Here is a 17,121-nt window from a genome sequence, read left to right as displayed (position 1 = left end):
ATATTTAAATGGAGTTAACGAATCTTAACAGCTGGTTCAACTAAACAAGTTGATTCTGTGATGTTCAATAGCATTAGGTTTACCAACAGGGTGCAGCAGTATTATTTTTTTACATTTATGACATCAGCTTGCAACCAAAAGGTGAGTGAGCGTAGTGAACGAACTTCAACCTGGAGGCGAGTTAGCGTAGCGAACGAGCTAACCTGAAGGCAAGTGAGCACAGCGAACGAGCTCCAACCTAAAGGTGAGAAAGCTTAGCAAACGAACTTCAGTCAAGACGTGATTGAGCCATAGGAATGAGCTCATCTTGAAAATTAAGAAGTTAAACGGGGCAAAGCCCGCGGGTACAGCTAGTTTAAATATAGGTTAGACTACAACTCGAATATTAGGCCAGGTGCACACAGGCGATTTTGAGTCGCGCAACACTTGCCCGACTAAAATGTTCAACATTGTTTTAAATTGGAGTGCGTACACCAAGGAAACAGTCTAGGGACAGTCGCGCAACTGTTGCAACCGATGTTCCCGGACCCAATTTGCCAGCGACTGCTCTGCGACTCAATTGTTGCGGGACTGTCGCTCCAGGTTTGGTATCCATTGAACCAAGTGTAGATGCGTACACATGCAACTAAATTGTCGCTGTGTTGCTTAGTCTCAACAGAGGAATTCAACTACTCGTGGCCAGATCTGTCACTAGTGTTTGCTCTCTTTTTCTTGTGTGAAGTGTTTAGAAAATTACTTAGATACGAGTTCCGTGATGAGGATGTCAAACAATTAATTGATTAAGTTGACAAGAGGCCGCCTTTATATTTAAAGTCATTGAAAGACTGTTCGGATATTAATTTGAAGAAGAAGTTGTGGGATGAAGTGTCATTGGCAGTTACTAAAGATTGGAACAACCTAACACAAGAGGATAAAATTGTATCATTGAAATCCATTCGGTACTGTTAACGCTGTTAACGAATGTAATGTCTAACTTGCGTCTTAAAGACTTTAGATTCACGACTAAAAAGTTGCCTGTGTGCGCACTCCAGCTCAACTGTTGCTAGACTTCAGAGTCTCCGAGTGGGTTGCGCAACAGTCCCCCGATTAGTCGGGCAACTGTTGCGCGACTCAAAATCGCCTGTGTGTGCCTGGCCTTATAAAAACAACAAATGAAGGTGTATTCATTTTGATGAAATCTAAGAAGGGTCTGAACTTTGGAGGAAACCATAAGCCACACACCTATCAACCGCATACTTGAAAGTGAAACTTCTCCAAAATATCAGTTTTTCGATTAACTCTCTCCTGAGTCAAGGCAACACTATAAATAAACAGTCCGTAATGCTCCTCTGGAATGACGTCATCATAGGCGACGGCATAGATGTAATGTTTGTTGTTTGTCTGATTGAAGTTATCTTTTGGTGTTCCAAGAAAAGATTAAAACAAGTAGCTGATCACAAACAGCAAACATTACGTCATTGCTGTCACCTAGGATGACGCCATTACCAGAGGAGCATTACAGCCTGTTTATTTAGTGTTGCATTCCCTAAGGGCAGGGACCTCAATTAACCCTCCAACTGGCAGCACGAATATAATAGTCGCGGTAGGTGGTTTCTGTAGTGGCAGCGACTATAATAGTAACGTTTTGCAAAGTTTTGGTTAAATCTAAATAAATGTTTGAAAACAATTGTAAAATGGAATAATTTTTATACCTTTAGAAAGATAAGATTCTAAACTTTCACTTTGTTACATAGATGAAGATTATCTCACAATTAGATCACTGTAATTAGGCACTAAAGTGAACAAAAATTTCAGTCGCAATTGCAAGTCAGTTGCACCATGCACGCATCATAAAACTGCCAAACATGGTTATTTAAAAAAATTATAACAAGGGATATTTTTTGTCTACAAAGAAACGAGTTGTACCACTGCAATAAAGAAGAATTTTCCTATATTATGGTGCAAAAATCATCTCGATATAATTACATATGATCTCACAACAACAAAAACAAAACAAGCAGTTTTTACGTGTTCGTGAAGGGGCAGAGCGACTATAATAGTCGTACGTTGTGTATTGTTTTTTACAATCGTGATGGAAAATGTCCGTAATAAACCTTTAAACAATAATAGTCGTAGTCGTAAACTCGTAAAACACGTTTTATTTACTAAAATATATAATTATCCATACGATAAATTATCTCATTCAAAAGTACATGAAATTCTGTGCATTGTGGAATTTAGTTGTTTTAGATTGAACCACTGGGGCCGAAGTTATCAGCTGTTACTTTTCATGAATATTTGTCTGACTAACTAACCTCGATCTCTGTTGACCAACAACTAACAAGTCGAGTTTTGGTGTGATTTTACTTCATCAGTTTACACCATGATTATAAGTTGTAAATTTGCAAATGTTTAGTTTGGATATTATTTATTGTGCCTTGACTGAAATGTGATATTACTTTTAGAAACTTGAGATACTATTTTTAGCCAGTTTTTATGAACTCTATTGGCTGTTTACCAACAACGAATATCGCAGGTGTGACTTTTATCACTTCAAATCATATTTATTAGTTGTAAATGTGTATGTGATATCTGGGGCATTACATTTAGTCTGTTTTTAAAACATTTGATCATAATGAACAAACAATTTGATCGCCACTAGAAAAAGGCACAGCAGCATTTTATTTAAAACACAATAAAATATTTATTTTTTTATTTCTATTTGCCTTTATAACTATCAAGTAGAGTAATAAATTTACTTTCATTTTATATAGTTGGTATGTGTTTGAAAAATAATATACATGTGTGATTAACAAAATGTTTTTCTAGAAAGATATAAAAATTTAAGTCATAAATATTTATTGAAATGATCATTTTCCATGGACAACTCTTACTCCATTTTTGATCTCCAATGTTATTGCATTTACAAAAATGTGTACTTTTACTACATTTCTTGATAACACATTTATTTGGTTTTTGTTTGAAATTTGTAGTGCAAAATCATTAAACTTGCCATTTGATTGTTTTTGGGTCGTAACTTTGTAAAAATAAATGATAATTGAAATGTTTTTATATCTACATGCAGGGAAATAAAATCTAAACATTTTGTATACCGTATCTTGAATTTTACATGACAAATATTTGGTTCATACAGCAAAGTTTTAACTCCAACATTTAAAAATTCAAAAAACCATTTTTTTCCTACCTAACGTCAATACTTACTGTTCTAAATATTCATCCTGTTGCCATTTTCAAATTCTTTATTTCATTAGAAACAATTTAAGTATACGGTTCAATAGGTTTGCTCTGTTGGTTTAGTTTATATGAATTTTCAAAAATATGACTGCAAAATCGCCAAAAATTCCTTGCCACTACAGAGTATGCCTGTTGGAGAGTTAAAAGGCTGTATTTAATCTATTATATTATTAAAATGAGACAATGAAATTTTATTTAAATAAATGGTTAAGGTAATTAACCAAATAAAAATGTAGACATGTGGCACATGAAAACAAAGCTCATAGTGTGTAGATTTGCCGAAAAGTATTGGTATAAACAGAATCTATTGGGGCTCTGCTAAACAGGCTGATTTCCAATCTGTTATATTAATAAATGAATGAATATATAGTTTATTAGTTTATTAACTGTGATTATAAACTAAAATAAAGTGTATTAGACAGAGACTTTTGTCACTAAAAATATATATACAAGTTTTAATAAAGCCAAAATATATAACAATAAAATAAGGAACTAGCAGACATAGGCAGTACTACCTGTGCGTCTGCTAAGTTGCTGTCAAATAGAAAAAAGAAAAAATATTGAATTTTGGAATGGCAATTAAAAAAGACAATAGGTGTTATTATTATTGTTATTATTATTAGTTAAATAAGTGAATGTATTTCCGTTAACACATTCTATTAACACAAACGTCCTTTAAAAAGTACAATTCATACATAAGAAAAGGTGTTTTGTCATAGTGATGTATTTTAAAATAAAATTAATAGCGACTATCTGTGTCCTTATAAAAGACTATCTGTGTCCATGTACAATACTATCTGTGTCCATATACAAGACTCTCTGTATCCATGTACAAGACTAACTGTGTCCATATACAAGATTAACTGTGTCCAACTCACTGTATATCATTTGCTAATTATTTCCAATATTAGATATGCAATACCTATATGGGGCTCAACTTCATCAAAAACTAAACAAATATTTAAATTGCAAAAGTCTGCATTAAGAATTATTTTCAAATTAAAACCACGCCAATCCTGTAAAAAATATTTAAAAATTACCAATTTATGACCTTTACCTCAATTTATATTCATGAAACATTACTATTTTTAAAGAAAAATTTTGAGAAATTCTTGAAAAATTATGAATTATGTGAGAAGAATTATGTTTTGAGAAAATTACAAACATTTTCTTCTACTTTCCACCAAACAAAATTTTATGAAAATCATGTTTATTACAACGGAAGAAAATTATTTAACAAATTACCAACTATTATTCAAAACTTAAAATTAAAAGACTACAAAAAAAAATTAAAACAAATCCTTACTGAAAATCCAATCTACTCTATTGAAGACTTCAACGAAAAATGCATCAAAATTTAAAGAGTTTTATTTAATACCATAAGTACCTAATTGTACTGTCGATACAATCTATATTGTCAAGACAATAAAGTATTTATTTATTTATTTATATAAGACAATCTGTGACCATATACAAGACTAACTGTGTCCATATATAAGACAATCTGTGTCCATGTACAAGACTGTCAGAGTCCATGTATAAGACTATCAGTATTAATGTACAAGACGATCAGTATCCATGTACAAGACTAACACTCTGTGTCCAAAGATAGCCCTGTACATGGACACAGACAGTCTAGTATATGGACACTGACAGTCTTGTATATGGACACTGACAAGACTGGACACAGATAGTCTTTGACATTGCCTACCCATATGAATTATGAACGTTGACATATACTGTCACATTACCTAGCCATATGAATTTTTGACGTCTGTGAAATTGCCTAGCCTAGCTATTTGAGTTATTTAAAAAACCCGCCCTTGGAAAAAAAGAAAAAAACCTATATGGATCCAGATCTTCAGATCCGACTATTTCAAGATCAGGGTCCAGATCCGGTACCAACATTTTCTTGGATCCGCCCATCACTATTAAAGACTAATCAAATTTGATGTAACTAATTTAATGGTTAAGGCCATTGACCAAATAAAGAGTCCAAAAGGTTGTCGCCGATCTTTAACAGGTCGTCGTGAGAGCAGCAAATTCAGGTAGCCTACAACTACCTCGGCCACCTCAGAACATAAGGTATGAAGGTATGAAAGTACTGCTTTTAACATTCCTTCTAATGAGAATTACTTGAACTTGGGGCCATTGAATCTATAAGTATAAAAGAGGATGTTTGTATATATATTTGGCAGTGATAAACTCACACACCGCTGAACTGATGGCCACGAAACTTGGTACATACGTGTAGAATTTCATCGAATAGGTTTATACACCATCAATTTCGTGATCCGTCCAATCGGCTCCGCCCCAGTGGCTCTGGAGTTTCCCATGTTAACCTTATGAGAAATGGAATTTATGAATCTTAACAGCTGTTTCAATTAAACAAGTTGGTTCTGTTCTATGATGTTCAATAGCATTAAAGTTACAAGGATTACCAACAGGGTGCAGCACTATTATTTATTTTACATTTATAACAACAGCTAATTTGCAACCAAAAGGTGAGTGAGCATAGCGAACGAACTTCAACCTGGAGGCGAGTTAGCGTAGTGAACGAGCTAACCTGAAGGCAAGTGAGCGTAGCGAACAAGCTAACCTGAAGGCAAGTGAGCGCAGCCAACGAGCTCCAACCTAAAGGTGAGTGAGCGTAGCGAACGAACTTCAACCAGGACGTGATTGAGCCATGCGAACGAGATCATCTTGAAAATTAAGAAGTTAAACGGGGCAAAACCCGTTTAACCATTGTTAAACTTTTCAGTACATAAAAATGTCTTTATTAAGCGTTTCTCTTGTACACCAGCTTTTCAGAACAACTTTCATCACTATGCTAGATATCTTATTCTACTTACTATTTGGCCGTTATACACTTAGACAATAATTAACATTTTTTTTAACATATCTTTAAGTTTTTCTTCAAATGTTTTGCTAGATGCAACAACCTTCAGGCCGTCACATAGTACAACGAGGGTCCAAAGTATGAGAAGCTCTTCCTCTCAAGTTCTAGAGAAACTCTTGAGAAGCCTCCCACCATGATGTATTCTGTGCTGGGAAACCTCATCGCGAAGAGAAGGCTCTTGCGTAAATAGTCGGGCTTTAAAAGAGACAACACTCTTTGGGTCATGCAGCACGTCAACAACCTGCACATGGTTTCAACGGGAAGCAGACTAGCTACTTCTCAAAAGGTTCTCAAATTTTTTCAAACAGATAATGGAATGGATTGTCGAGTTTTGCAGACGCTCCAACCCCACAATCCGTTTCATTTTCTGTTTGAAAATATTTGAATCATTCTACCCTAGATTTCTATATTGCAACAAGAGAAGTGACAGAACGTTATTCTTATAATGTAGGATAATGTTCAAACCTTTGAATTATGTTTCAATTGTTTACTTATGAGTTCAGTAGTATATATTTTAAAAACATAGCAATTGATGTTGCAGACAAATGTGTAGGGGGCCTATATAATTAAGTGACACCAGAACCATAGAGTTTGGACAGAGCCTTGTGTGTTCCACCGGGGAAAAAACACATCTGTAGAGTCTTTTACATTGTGACATGAACATTGATAAAATTAATTTACATCAAGAACAAGCGCTTAATCAACCAGCAGTTTGTATTGGACAAAGCGGTGAAGAATCACCATTTCTCTGTGTTCTCTTCCCATGACTCCTCAGACTCGACAGCTGCAGGGAAGCATTCAGGGCACTCAAAGTACTCAACCTTGTAGCACTCTACATCCAGGAAGTTGTGTTATTCACATTAAGAAATAACCTTACAAGGCGTGGTGAAATGCACCAACACAACCTGAGAAACACCATGCAGTACAACCTTCCACAACATCGCACGGCACAGTTTGAATAAAAAACCTTCATACGCAGGAATGAAAATCTACTACAGGCTACCTCCAGATCTAAGAAGCAAGACAGAAGATTACCTCAAACCAGCTTTGCATCAATGGCTCATTAATCAACCTTCCTACTCCTTAAAAGAATACTATCAACAGATCTTTGACTAAACATCACCTCAACCACATATTTTTTTTTTAAATCGTAAATTGACGATACTAATATTCTTAATGTATGTGTAAACTAAGATTAATTGTCTATTGTCTACTGTCTATGACGAGGCACGGTCAGATTATCTAGTTAAAATATATACAAGTGTGGTCTAACAAAACCTACCTGTGGGACTAACTGTAAGCGGTTTTCCAGTTTGATCTAAAACAACAAGAGAACAGGTAGCATCAAACCCCAGCCCCTTCACTTGCTCTGGAGCTACATCTTTTAACACTTCCTGTAAATATGAATAAAATAATTCACCAATAATAATTTATGGGATTTAAACTAATGCCATAAAATTTAACTTACGATACAATTTTTTAAGTTCTTGTAAATTCAAGTTATTAATTACTATTCACTGTGTATTATGCTTACTGATTTCTAAGATTTTAATTTTAATGTAGGCTATCGTAATTTCAGTAAAATCTCTACCTGTGATATTAACTATAAATTTCTTTAATCTATATAAATAAAATTAGAGTTTTGTCTGTACATAGCTCAGAATTATATATTTTTTGTATACATTTTTATTTTGTTCATTATTTTTACGTGTTATACATTAAAGAAGCAGAAACAAGTCTTATCTCTATTTCTGTCTGTCTGTCTGTCTGTAACACTCAAGATGGCATTTTACGCTATCTTCTCCAAGAAAACGAGAGTACCTATCAAGATCATTTTAATGTGTTCACTGGATTGGCGAGGGTGTCTTTAGCCATTAAAATATGACCTCACTATTTTGTAAATAAAATTACGGACGTTCAAAAATGCAGTTTGTACTGTAGCGTTAAAATAAATATAATATCCGAGAAATAATTAAATTTATGATTTTTGATTGAGTAATACAGTATCTTGAGCTTAACTGATTCAAACAATCAATAGCTCAAATTAAAGCCTATAATTTACTGATTATTTTGAGTCTATAGGACCCGTGCTGCTCATCAGCATTAAAACAAAATAATATGATATCCGAGAAATAATCAAATTTATGAGAAAAAAATCATTTTTTTTTTTTTTGTCCTAAGGACGCTAGGCACGAGCCTGGGATTGTTTTTCACATTACTTCAGGCTAGACCTAGGGGTTGCGGTATTATCACTTAGATAAAATCCATTGGTGACTTGGCGGGGATCGAACCCGGGACCTCAGGGACTGAAGTCCCGCGCTCTAACCACTACGCCAGCTCGCTCCCCACATTACCAATACTGGAGCTATTAATTTTTAATCATACAAAAACCTTATGAAAAATATTTTTATGTTGGCTTTTCACCTTGCGTTTGCTTGAAACTCGTACTATTTTAATAAATAATAGCTTAGATGAAAGTCAGTATTTCACTGAAGGTTCTTAGACTAAAATATATAGGATTATAAAATTATAACTGGTGAAGGTACATCTTAAATTAAAGTAAGAATTATAAAATAAATCAAATTATGTGTTTTGGTTGAGTAATACAGTAGGTAAATATTTACCAATGATTTATGAGAAAACTTGTCATGCATGCCTTCAATTTGAGACCTCAATCATAAAATTCGGTTGGGTAGAAGGATCGTCTTCAAATGGTCCAAAATCGTAATTGGTCCAACGTTTATATTGCCGTTCGTTTGGTCCAAAATCGTTTTATCCAATTTCATATGGTCCAAAATCGTTTTATCCAACGCTTTAATATGAGTTCGTTTGGTCCAACAGTATAAACTATTGCGTCCCTCACATTGAAGGCTTTCAAATATCCGCCGTCGTATACAATAATAATATTTTTAATAATATTTTAATACAATTTTTGCTTTAGACATGCCGACTTTCTATGTTTTAAACATTAAAGACACCATGTTTTGTAGTATTCAAACCACTAAAGCGTACATAAGCAGACTTAAAGCTCAATAGTATATCATACAGTTGGAAATCTTATAAATTAACAGTTTTTATCACATTTGGCAACCTCCTAATATACAGAGTGTATAGAAATTCAGTGGACCAACGTGTTTTAAATGTTTATCATACACCTAAATTTTTATTGTTGTATCTATTTACAATGGAGTATTTACTATTGATCTTCCATCGCTGTCTATAGTTCTTAATCAAAAGTTTAAAATAGAACATGAAAATTACATTAATTAGCCTACTCATATTTTTTGGACGTCCACAATTTCCTGGTAAAAATTTGGTCTTACAGAATTAATACTTAATAATTTAATACTTTTCTTTGAAATGGCGACCATACAAAGAAGGTATTTTAAGCCAAGTATGAACGGAGATGAGTGTAGGATGAGTGGCGCGATCTTGTAGTCTTGTTAGTGACTAAGGCCGACTTGTTCCTTAGAAACGGCTGTTAATTAATAGCCCATACAGCTAATGGCAACTAAGGGACCTACAGTTTATAGTGGAATCCGAACCACATTTATGCCTTGGTATATACGAATTGGTCTAATTATTAGAATAGTACTGCGGTTAGTCGTAGTACTCACTCGTGCGGACGTTAATCCACACCAGGGAGTATCACATCCACAGTGCATTCCTATAAATATCCACAATTCGTAACCTCCTAGTAGCTGGATTACAGGACCTTAAAATATATAAGGATCTTATTTTCTTATGTTAAAATTTATGTTCTTCTGTATAATGTCATGTTTAGCTATATAACGTTCCATTACGAATAATTGTATAGTCTTAATATTACAGTAACTCTTTTAACGATTTCTTATTGCATTATGTTATATCTATTGTACTGGTTGGTGTCTGCCTGTTTGACTACTTTTGACTAGATGATATCGTTGGTATTCTTGGGACTATTTCTACTTCAAACTTATCACTTATGATTGTTCCTTCGATGTTTTTTGTAGTCAGTCTGGTTCCGTTGCACAGCTTGAGTGGACCTAAGTTTCACATTAGTATTATTGGCATTCCTTCTTTTAGTGACAGTAATGTGGTCGGTTTATGACAAATTGCGAGGCATTTGTATATCTGAGATAGCACGCACAATTATTTTTCACGATTTATGTTACGTTGTGTGGGTATAGAACAAAGGATAACAATATTAAAGAATTACCATCCCTTTCATTGATTATAATACTGCGATTATAAACATACCAAACTTAACACTGGCTTTTGGAGTCAATAGGGTACATACATACATAAATAAATACATACCTCCTCTATTATATATATAGATATAGTTAATGGTTAAGATAATACCATTGACAATAAGCCACAACAAATACAAACTCTTTTCTTTTCAATAATTTATTCTTGGTTCTCATGGGGAGTAAACACAACATTTTGGGAAGTTTTACAAATAGGATATATCTTCACTGAGAAATTCACTTTATATATTTGTATTATTAACTACATGATTGTTACAAATACCATGACATACACACAACAAACATAGATTGAATTTAATATATAGATAAATTAAATAAACCATCTGTTTAACATTAAATGCAAACTCAGAGCAAAGTCAATATTTATCCACAAATCTAGGGAATTAAAACGCGTTGTTTTAAGATTGACTGGGGATAAAAAGTAAACAGGACACAAGCACATTATATATGAATAAATATATGTATATGTACGCGTAGGCTATATAAATGCAAACATCTATATAAATAATACGCTACATGAAACTTTGTCGGTTGAACTCCTCCGCCATTTCTTAACCGATTTTATCCATTGACGTCTCATTGGAAAGAGCGTGTCGCGTAGATTTAACTGGCCTTACATTTTACAACTGGATTTAACATTTAACTGGCCTTACATTTTTGAAAAAGTCCTTTGGGCTCTGCCCCAGTGGCTTTGAAACTTCCCATGTTATCCTTATGGAGAACATGGTTGTTTATATTTTAATCATTTGTATAATTTAATTGCTGTTATTTATTTTTCAATTTAACGAAACGCATTGGGTACATTCACTGATTTTGTTGAAATTGAATATTTACTACTTTAATTTACATTTGTACATATTACAATGTAAAAATCGAGAAAGCCTGGGATATTTGATATATTTAACAAAAAATGAAAAATGAATTGACAGGGTAGGTAGGCCTACTGTATTTCTTGAGCAATCATTGAAAGAGCTGATTTTTTAACCATGGAAACATAGGAAAGTCATAGAACGCCAACAAGTAGAAGAAATAGAGATTTTAAAACAGTTTACTATCGTTATCAACCTATATAATGAAGAGCACCTACAGCTACAATATGAAGATTTCCACAAACAATAAACAAGGATGTTAGCTGAAGTGCTACTATTTTGTAGGATACATGGACTTAATTAACTTTATGATGATTGGCAAAGAAACCCCCTCTAAGCTCCAAGTCTGGATTAAACTGGTACGGCAAGGACATTAATCATTAAATATATGTTTTCATAAAAGTTAAGTGATTTTAAAAGAATGTGACTAAATCCAAGAAACCTTAATAAAACTTTCAATGAAGGATTCACATTATTCACATTTAAGGGAAACAAAAAAACCATCTGAACGACATTAGGCCTTTCAATTCTGCATTTTTTCAGGTAAATATAATTTATGATATAACAGTAACTAGCCAAATGAATGCCAATTGATAAATAAAATAAAATTGCGACAGAGGGGTTGTGCAGAAAATCAGGCAGTTCTTTGTCATGTAAATAATATGTTATCGCTATAAAAAATTGACTGAAATTTGTAAACATACTGGCGACAATGGGTGGTACCCATGCAGACTACATTATCATTGACGAAGATCAATATGGACAACCTGTAAGGTACCAAATTTTAAGGGGGGTAAAAACGTACTACGAATAAATGAACACCAGAACTTACCCGATTTTTTTACCACAATAGCCTACTCCTAGGCCTATGTGTTGGCCATAGCTTATGGGCTATGGGCCAAGGAACGTAGGCCTCTTTTTAATCACAGTGAAGTTCATACACACGTTCACCATACATATTTACCTATATTAGCACTCCACTTTACCAAATAAAGTTAAACCGGCCGATTTTAGAGACATTTAACGCCGACGACGACATAACCCCAAGCTGGTGTTTATTTGTTGACAGACGACAGACGAAACTAGACCGGCTCAACAAGTGAATTCGATCAGCTGTTATCTAGTAGTACTAAAGTTCGCCGCTTGAGCGCGTAAGCCTCGAGCGGGCATGTCCTGAGGTCTACATTAATAGTTTGTTTATTTGCTTGTCATCTGGTTTGATATATTATTGTTTCATGTTTACTTTAAGTTTTGGATTTTGTTATTAAATACAATGAAAGAAGTGGCTCTAACAAAATGGTTTTAATTTAATATATTTAAGGGCACAACATGGTGGCAGCGGTAAAGACCCAATAAATTGAGTAACAGGGTGTCTAATATATATGCTGCATTACAATGTCAGACTCAGAAAACTCAGATATAACAGTAAGAAGACAAACATCTAAAATGACACAACATTCAGCAACATTGGGCTTCATTGATAAATACTCCTTTAAACCAGAAGATTGGGGCCCATGGTTAAAAAAGTTCAATAGGTACAGAAATGCTACCAATTTAGATCAAATAGATGGAGAAAAGCAAGTAAATTTCCTTATAATATCCATGGGTGATAATGCAGAAAATGTATTAATAGCAGCAGGAGTAACAGAAGAAGATGAAAAGACTTATGATAAAGTGGTGGAAAAACTTAATAAGTATTTTACACCAAGGGTGAATTTGACCTACGAGAGAGCGAAATTCAATCAACGAGTACAAAAGCAAAATGAACCGATATCCGATTTTATAACAGATGTACATCAATTAGCTTCTTCATGTGATTACAAAGACATGAAAGACAGCCTTATTAGGGATAAACTCATTGTTGGAATAACAGATTCAAAGTTATCTAAGGAACTTCAACTGATGGCTGACCTAACCTTGCATGAAACAATAAATAGATTGAAACAAAGTGAAATTATAAAGAACCAACAAATTACTGTTAACAGATCAAGAGAACAAGATTTTGCAGAAATAGACCAAGTGAAAAAACATCCGAACTTGAAACAAAACATAAGACAATATACTTCTAATTGTTTTTACTGTGGAGGACAGAGGCATCCTAAGGAGGAATGTCCTGCTCAGAATATTGAATGCTACTACTGTGGATTGCAAGGACACTTCAGCCGATGTTGTAAAAAGAGACAGAATAATAAATACAGAAATCAGAACAATAAATACAGAAACCCAACCCTGAATCAAATTCAGGAAAATACCGAGAACAGATTGGAACAGGATAATAGAAGCGAGGACAGGTATTACATTAACAGAGCTGAAGTTAAGAAAATAAGAGCGACAACAAGGAACTACAATAAACAGAATGAATTTGAAATTGATGTAAAACTTGATGGGAAATTGGAACATTTCAAGATTGACAGTGGAGCCGACGTGACGATTGTGCCTCCAAGAATGGCTAGAAACAAATTATTGACTAAATCAAACATTGTTTTAAAAACACCTGGGGGGAAGTATTTAACAGTTTTAGGTAAATTTGAAGGTGTAATTCAGTATAAGAATAAAACAACTCGTCAAACAATATATGTGATCAATGGTCAAGAGGAAGCATTGATTGGGAAACCATGCATCTCAGCCCTAGGGTTCTTAAGGGTCATCAGAGGAGTTAAAAATGACATTCAGTCAAGTGAATATTGTAGCAACCAGAATATCAACACAGACCTACAGAAGATCAAGAATAAATATCCAAGTTTATTTAATGGGATTGGTAAGATGAAGAAAGGAGCTCAACTTAAACTGAAACAAAATGCGGTACCGATGGAGTTAAAAACTCCTAGAAACATACCTATTCCATTAAGAGAAAAAGTGAAAAATGAACTTAAAAGAATGGTTGAAGCGGGAATCATTGAAGAAGTTTGCGGACCTACGGAGTGGTGTCATCCAATGGTGGTAAGACCTAAACCTAATGGCAGTGTAAGAATATGCATTGATCCTTCAGCTTTAAACAACCATTTACAGAGAGAAAATAATGTTTTTAATACTGTTGAGGACTTACTTGGATGTCTAGGGAATTCCAAATGGTATTCAAAATTAGATGCTAATTCGGGGTTTTGGCAAATACCGCTAGATGAGGGTTCCTCAAAATTGACAACATTTATAACACCATTTGGTAGATTTTGTTTTAAAAGACTTCCCTTCGGAATTTCAACAGCCCCGGAAATATTTTGTAACAGGATGAAAAGTATTATTGGAGACATCCCAGGAATTTTGTGTTATATGGATGATATTTTAATTACCGGAGAAAGTAAACCCGAGCATGACAGCAGACTAGACCGAGTGTTACAAGAATTGGAAAAAGAAGGAGTTACCTTAAATGACAAGTGTGAAATAGGAAAAACAAAGATTTCATTCTTAGGTCACATTATTTCTTCTGGTATGATTCAAGCAGATCCCAAACACTTACAAGCAATAATCGATTTCCCCACACCCAGTGATGTGGGAAGTGTTAGGAGATTTCTAGGGATGTTGAATCATGTCGGAAAATTCATAGAAAACCTTGCTGATATCGTTCAACCACTGAGGGAACTACTAAAAAAAGATAGGGCTTTTGTTTGGGGTCCTAGTCAAGAACAATCATTTAAAACAGCCTTAAAGAGTTTACAAACAACTCCTGCCTTAATACCATTCAATTTGAAAAGGAGAACTATAATTTCGGCCGATTCATCAGCTTATGGTTTGGGTGCAACACTTTTGCAAGAACATCAAGGACATTTAAAACCTGTGGCCTACGCATCAAAGAGCTTAACACCGACTCAACAGAAATATGCACAAATTGAAAAGGAGGCTTATGCAATAGTATGGGCATGTGAACGTTTCAAAAATTTTATAACAGGATTGAAGTTTCAAATTCAAACTGATCATAAACCTCTGATTCCTCTTTTAAGTAGTAAGGGTTTGGATGAACTGCCGCTAAGAGTTCAGAGATTTAAAATAAGATTAATGAGATATTCGTACGACATATTGTGGGTACCAGGAAAACAATTAACAACTGCCGACACGTTATCAAGAGCGCCAATCAACAAAACTGAAGAGGAAGATATTGAGAAACTTGCAGAAGAAGCAGAAGCATGTGTAAGAACAGTTGTTCAATCAATCCCAGTATCATCTAATAAATTAGATGTAATAATAAAAAATCAAAGAGAAGAATTACAGGAATTGTTAGATATTACAATTCAAGGATGGCCTAAAAATAAGAACCTATTAAATGAAAGATTAAAAGAATACTGGGATCATCAAGCAGAATTGTCGATCAATGAAGATATACTTATGAGAAATAATCAAATAGTGATTCCTCCATCCTTGAGAAAAGAAATGTTAGATAATATTCATCAAGGTCATCAAGGTATTAAAAGATGTAAAGAAAGGGCTAAAATGTCAGTATGGTGGCCCAAAATTAATCATCACATCGAACAAAAAGTAACCTATTGCCCGCAATGCATTGCTGACAGAGTGCCTCCTCGCCATCCTATGATTCCTACAGAGGTTCCTGAAAGACCCTGGCAGAAAATCGGAGTAGATTTTTGTGAATTCAACAATGATAAATACATAATTCTCATGGATTATTATTCCAAATACATCGATGTATATAAGGTATCTAACTGTTCAACGGCAATATTGATTAAATCAATGAAGACATCGTTTGAAAAGCATGGCATCCCCGAGTCAATTAGATCAGACTCAGGTGTACAATTTCTATCAGAAGAATGGGAACTATTCAAATCAGAATACGACTTCACAGTGGAAACTAGTTCACCATACCATCATCAGTGCAATGGTCAAGCTGAAAGTGGTGTGAAAATCTTCAAAAACATATTAAAGAAGTGTAAGGATAGACATCTGGGCTTATTGGCATACAATACGACGCCAAAGGAATGTGGTTATAGCCCATCACAACTATTAATGGGACGGATTTTAAGAACAAATCTACCAGTGAATAAAGCAACTCTACTTCCAGCCACTCCAAATCACAATAGATATAGACTTAGACAAATGGAAGAAAAGAGGAAACAGGAACAACAGTTCAATAAAAGACATAGAGTGACCCAGGTCAAGGATTACCCAGAAAACGCTAAAGTTTGGGTATCGGACCGAAGAGAAGAAGGGGTAATCAAGGAGAAGTTAGAGAACAGGAAATATAACGTTGAAACAAAAAAGGGAGGAAGATCATGGTGTCTACTAAACCTGGTTTGAAAAATTCAAGGAGTTTTCCAGGAGAATTCAAGACAAATTCCTGAATTTTAAGGAGCTACTATCGGAACCCGTTTAACTAATCGCAACCAGCTAATAAATGAAAATGATTATTATTAGGCTATTATTATTATTAATAATGATTATTATTATTTGAAACAAAACATTTCCAAAGAATAATATTTTATACAACATAATAAAACAGTATAACTGGTAGGTAAGGCGACACCAGTTATCATCTCCCGCGATTGTGGGAATATCAGTGAGCATATCTTGCAGTATCTTCAACATCAGCGACAAAACGTCACACCGTCAACGATCACGGCAACACCCGTATTCATATTTTGCGGTTTGGGCGACACCGATAACCGTCTCTCGCGATCGCGGCAATTCCCGTAGGCATATCTTGCGGTTTCGGCAACACCGATAATCGCCTACCGCGATCGCGGCAATAGCCGTGAGGAAATCTCGCGGGTTCGGCGACACCGATAATCGTCTCCCGTGATCGCGGCAACACCCGTGGGCATATCTTGTGGTTTCGGCGACACCGATAATCGTCTCTCGCGATCGCGGCAATACCCGTGAGCATATCTTGCGGTTTCGGCAACACCGATAATCGTCTCCCGCG

General features: G+C 34.7%; 1 protein-coding gene across 1 annotated transcript in view; it reads right to left on the bottom strand.

Moving 5' to 3' along the window:
• The window catches only part of LOC128982765 (FGGY carbohydrate kinase domain-containing protein), a 48,300-nt gene that overhangs the window by 25,367 nt on the left and 5,812 nt on the right, over positions 1-17,121 (bottom strand). Inside the window, exon 3 of the mRNA XM_054401725.1 lies at positions 7,416-7,527. Coding sequence (XP_054257700.1) covers positions 7,416-7,527 — 112 coding nt within the window. The remainder of the gene's footprint in view (positions 1-7,415; positions 7,528-17,121) is intronic.

The sequence above is a fragment of the Macrosteles quadrilineatus genome, unplaced genomic scaffold, assembly GCF_028750875.1.
Source record: "Macrosteles quadrilineatus isolate MER2022 unplaced genomic scaffold, UCM_ALF_1.0 Scaffold_1__1_contigs__length_201487025, whole genome shotgun sequence".
Taxonomy (NCBI): domain Eukaryota; kingdom Metazoa; phylum Arthropoda; class Insecta; order Hemiptera; family Cicadellidae; genus Macrosteles; species Macrosteles quadrilineatus.
The sequence above is the reverse complement of the archived record's forward strand: the minus strand, read 5'-3'. Positions and strand labels throughout refer to the sequence as shown.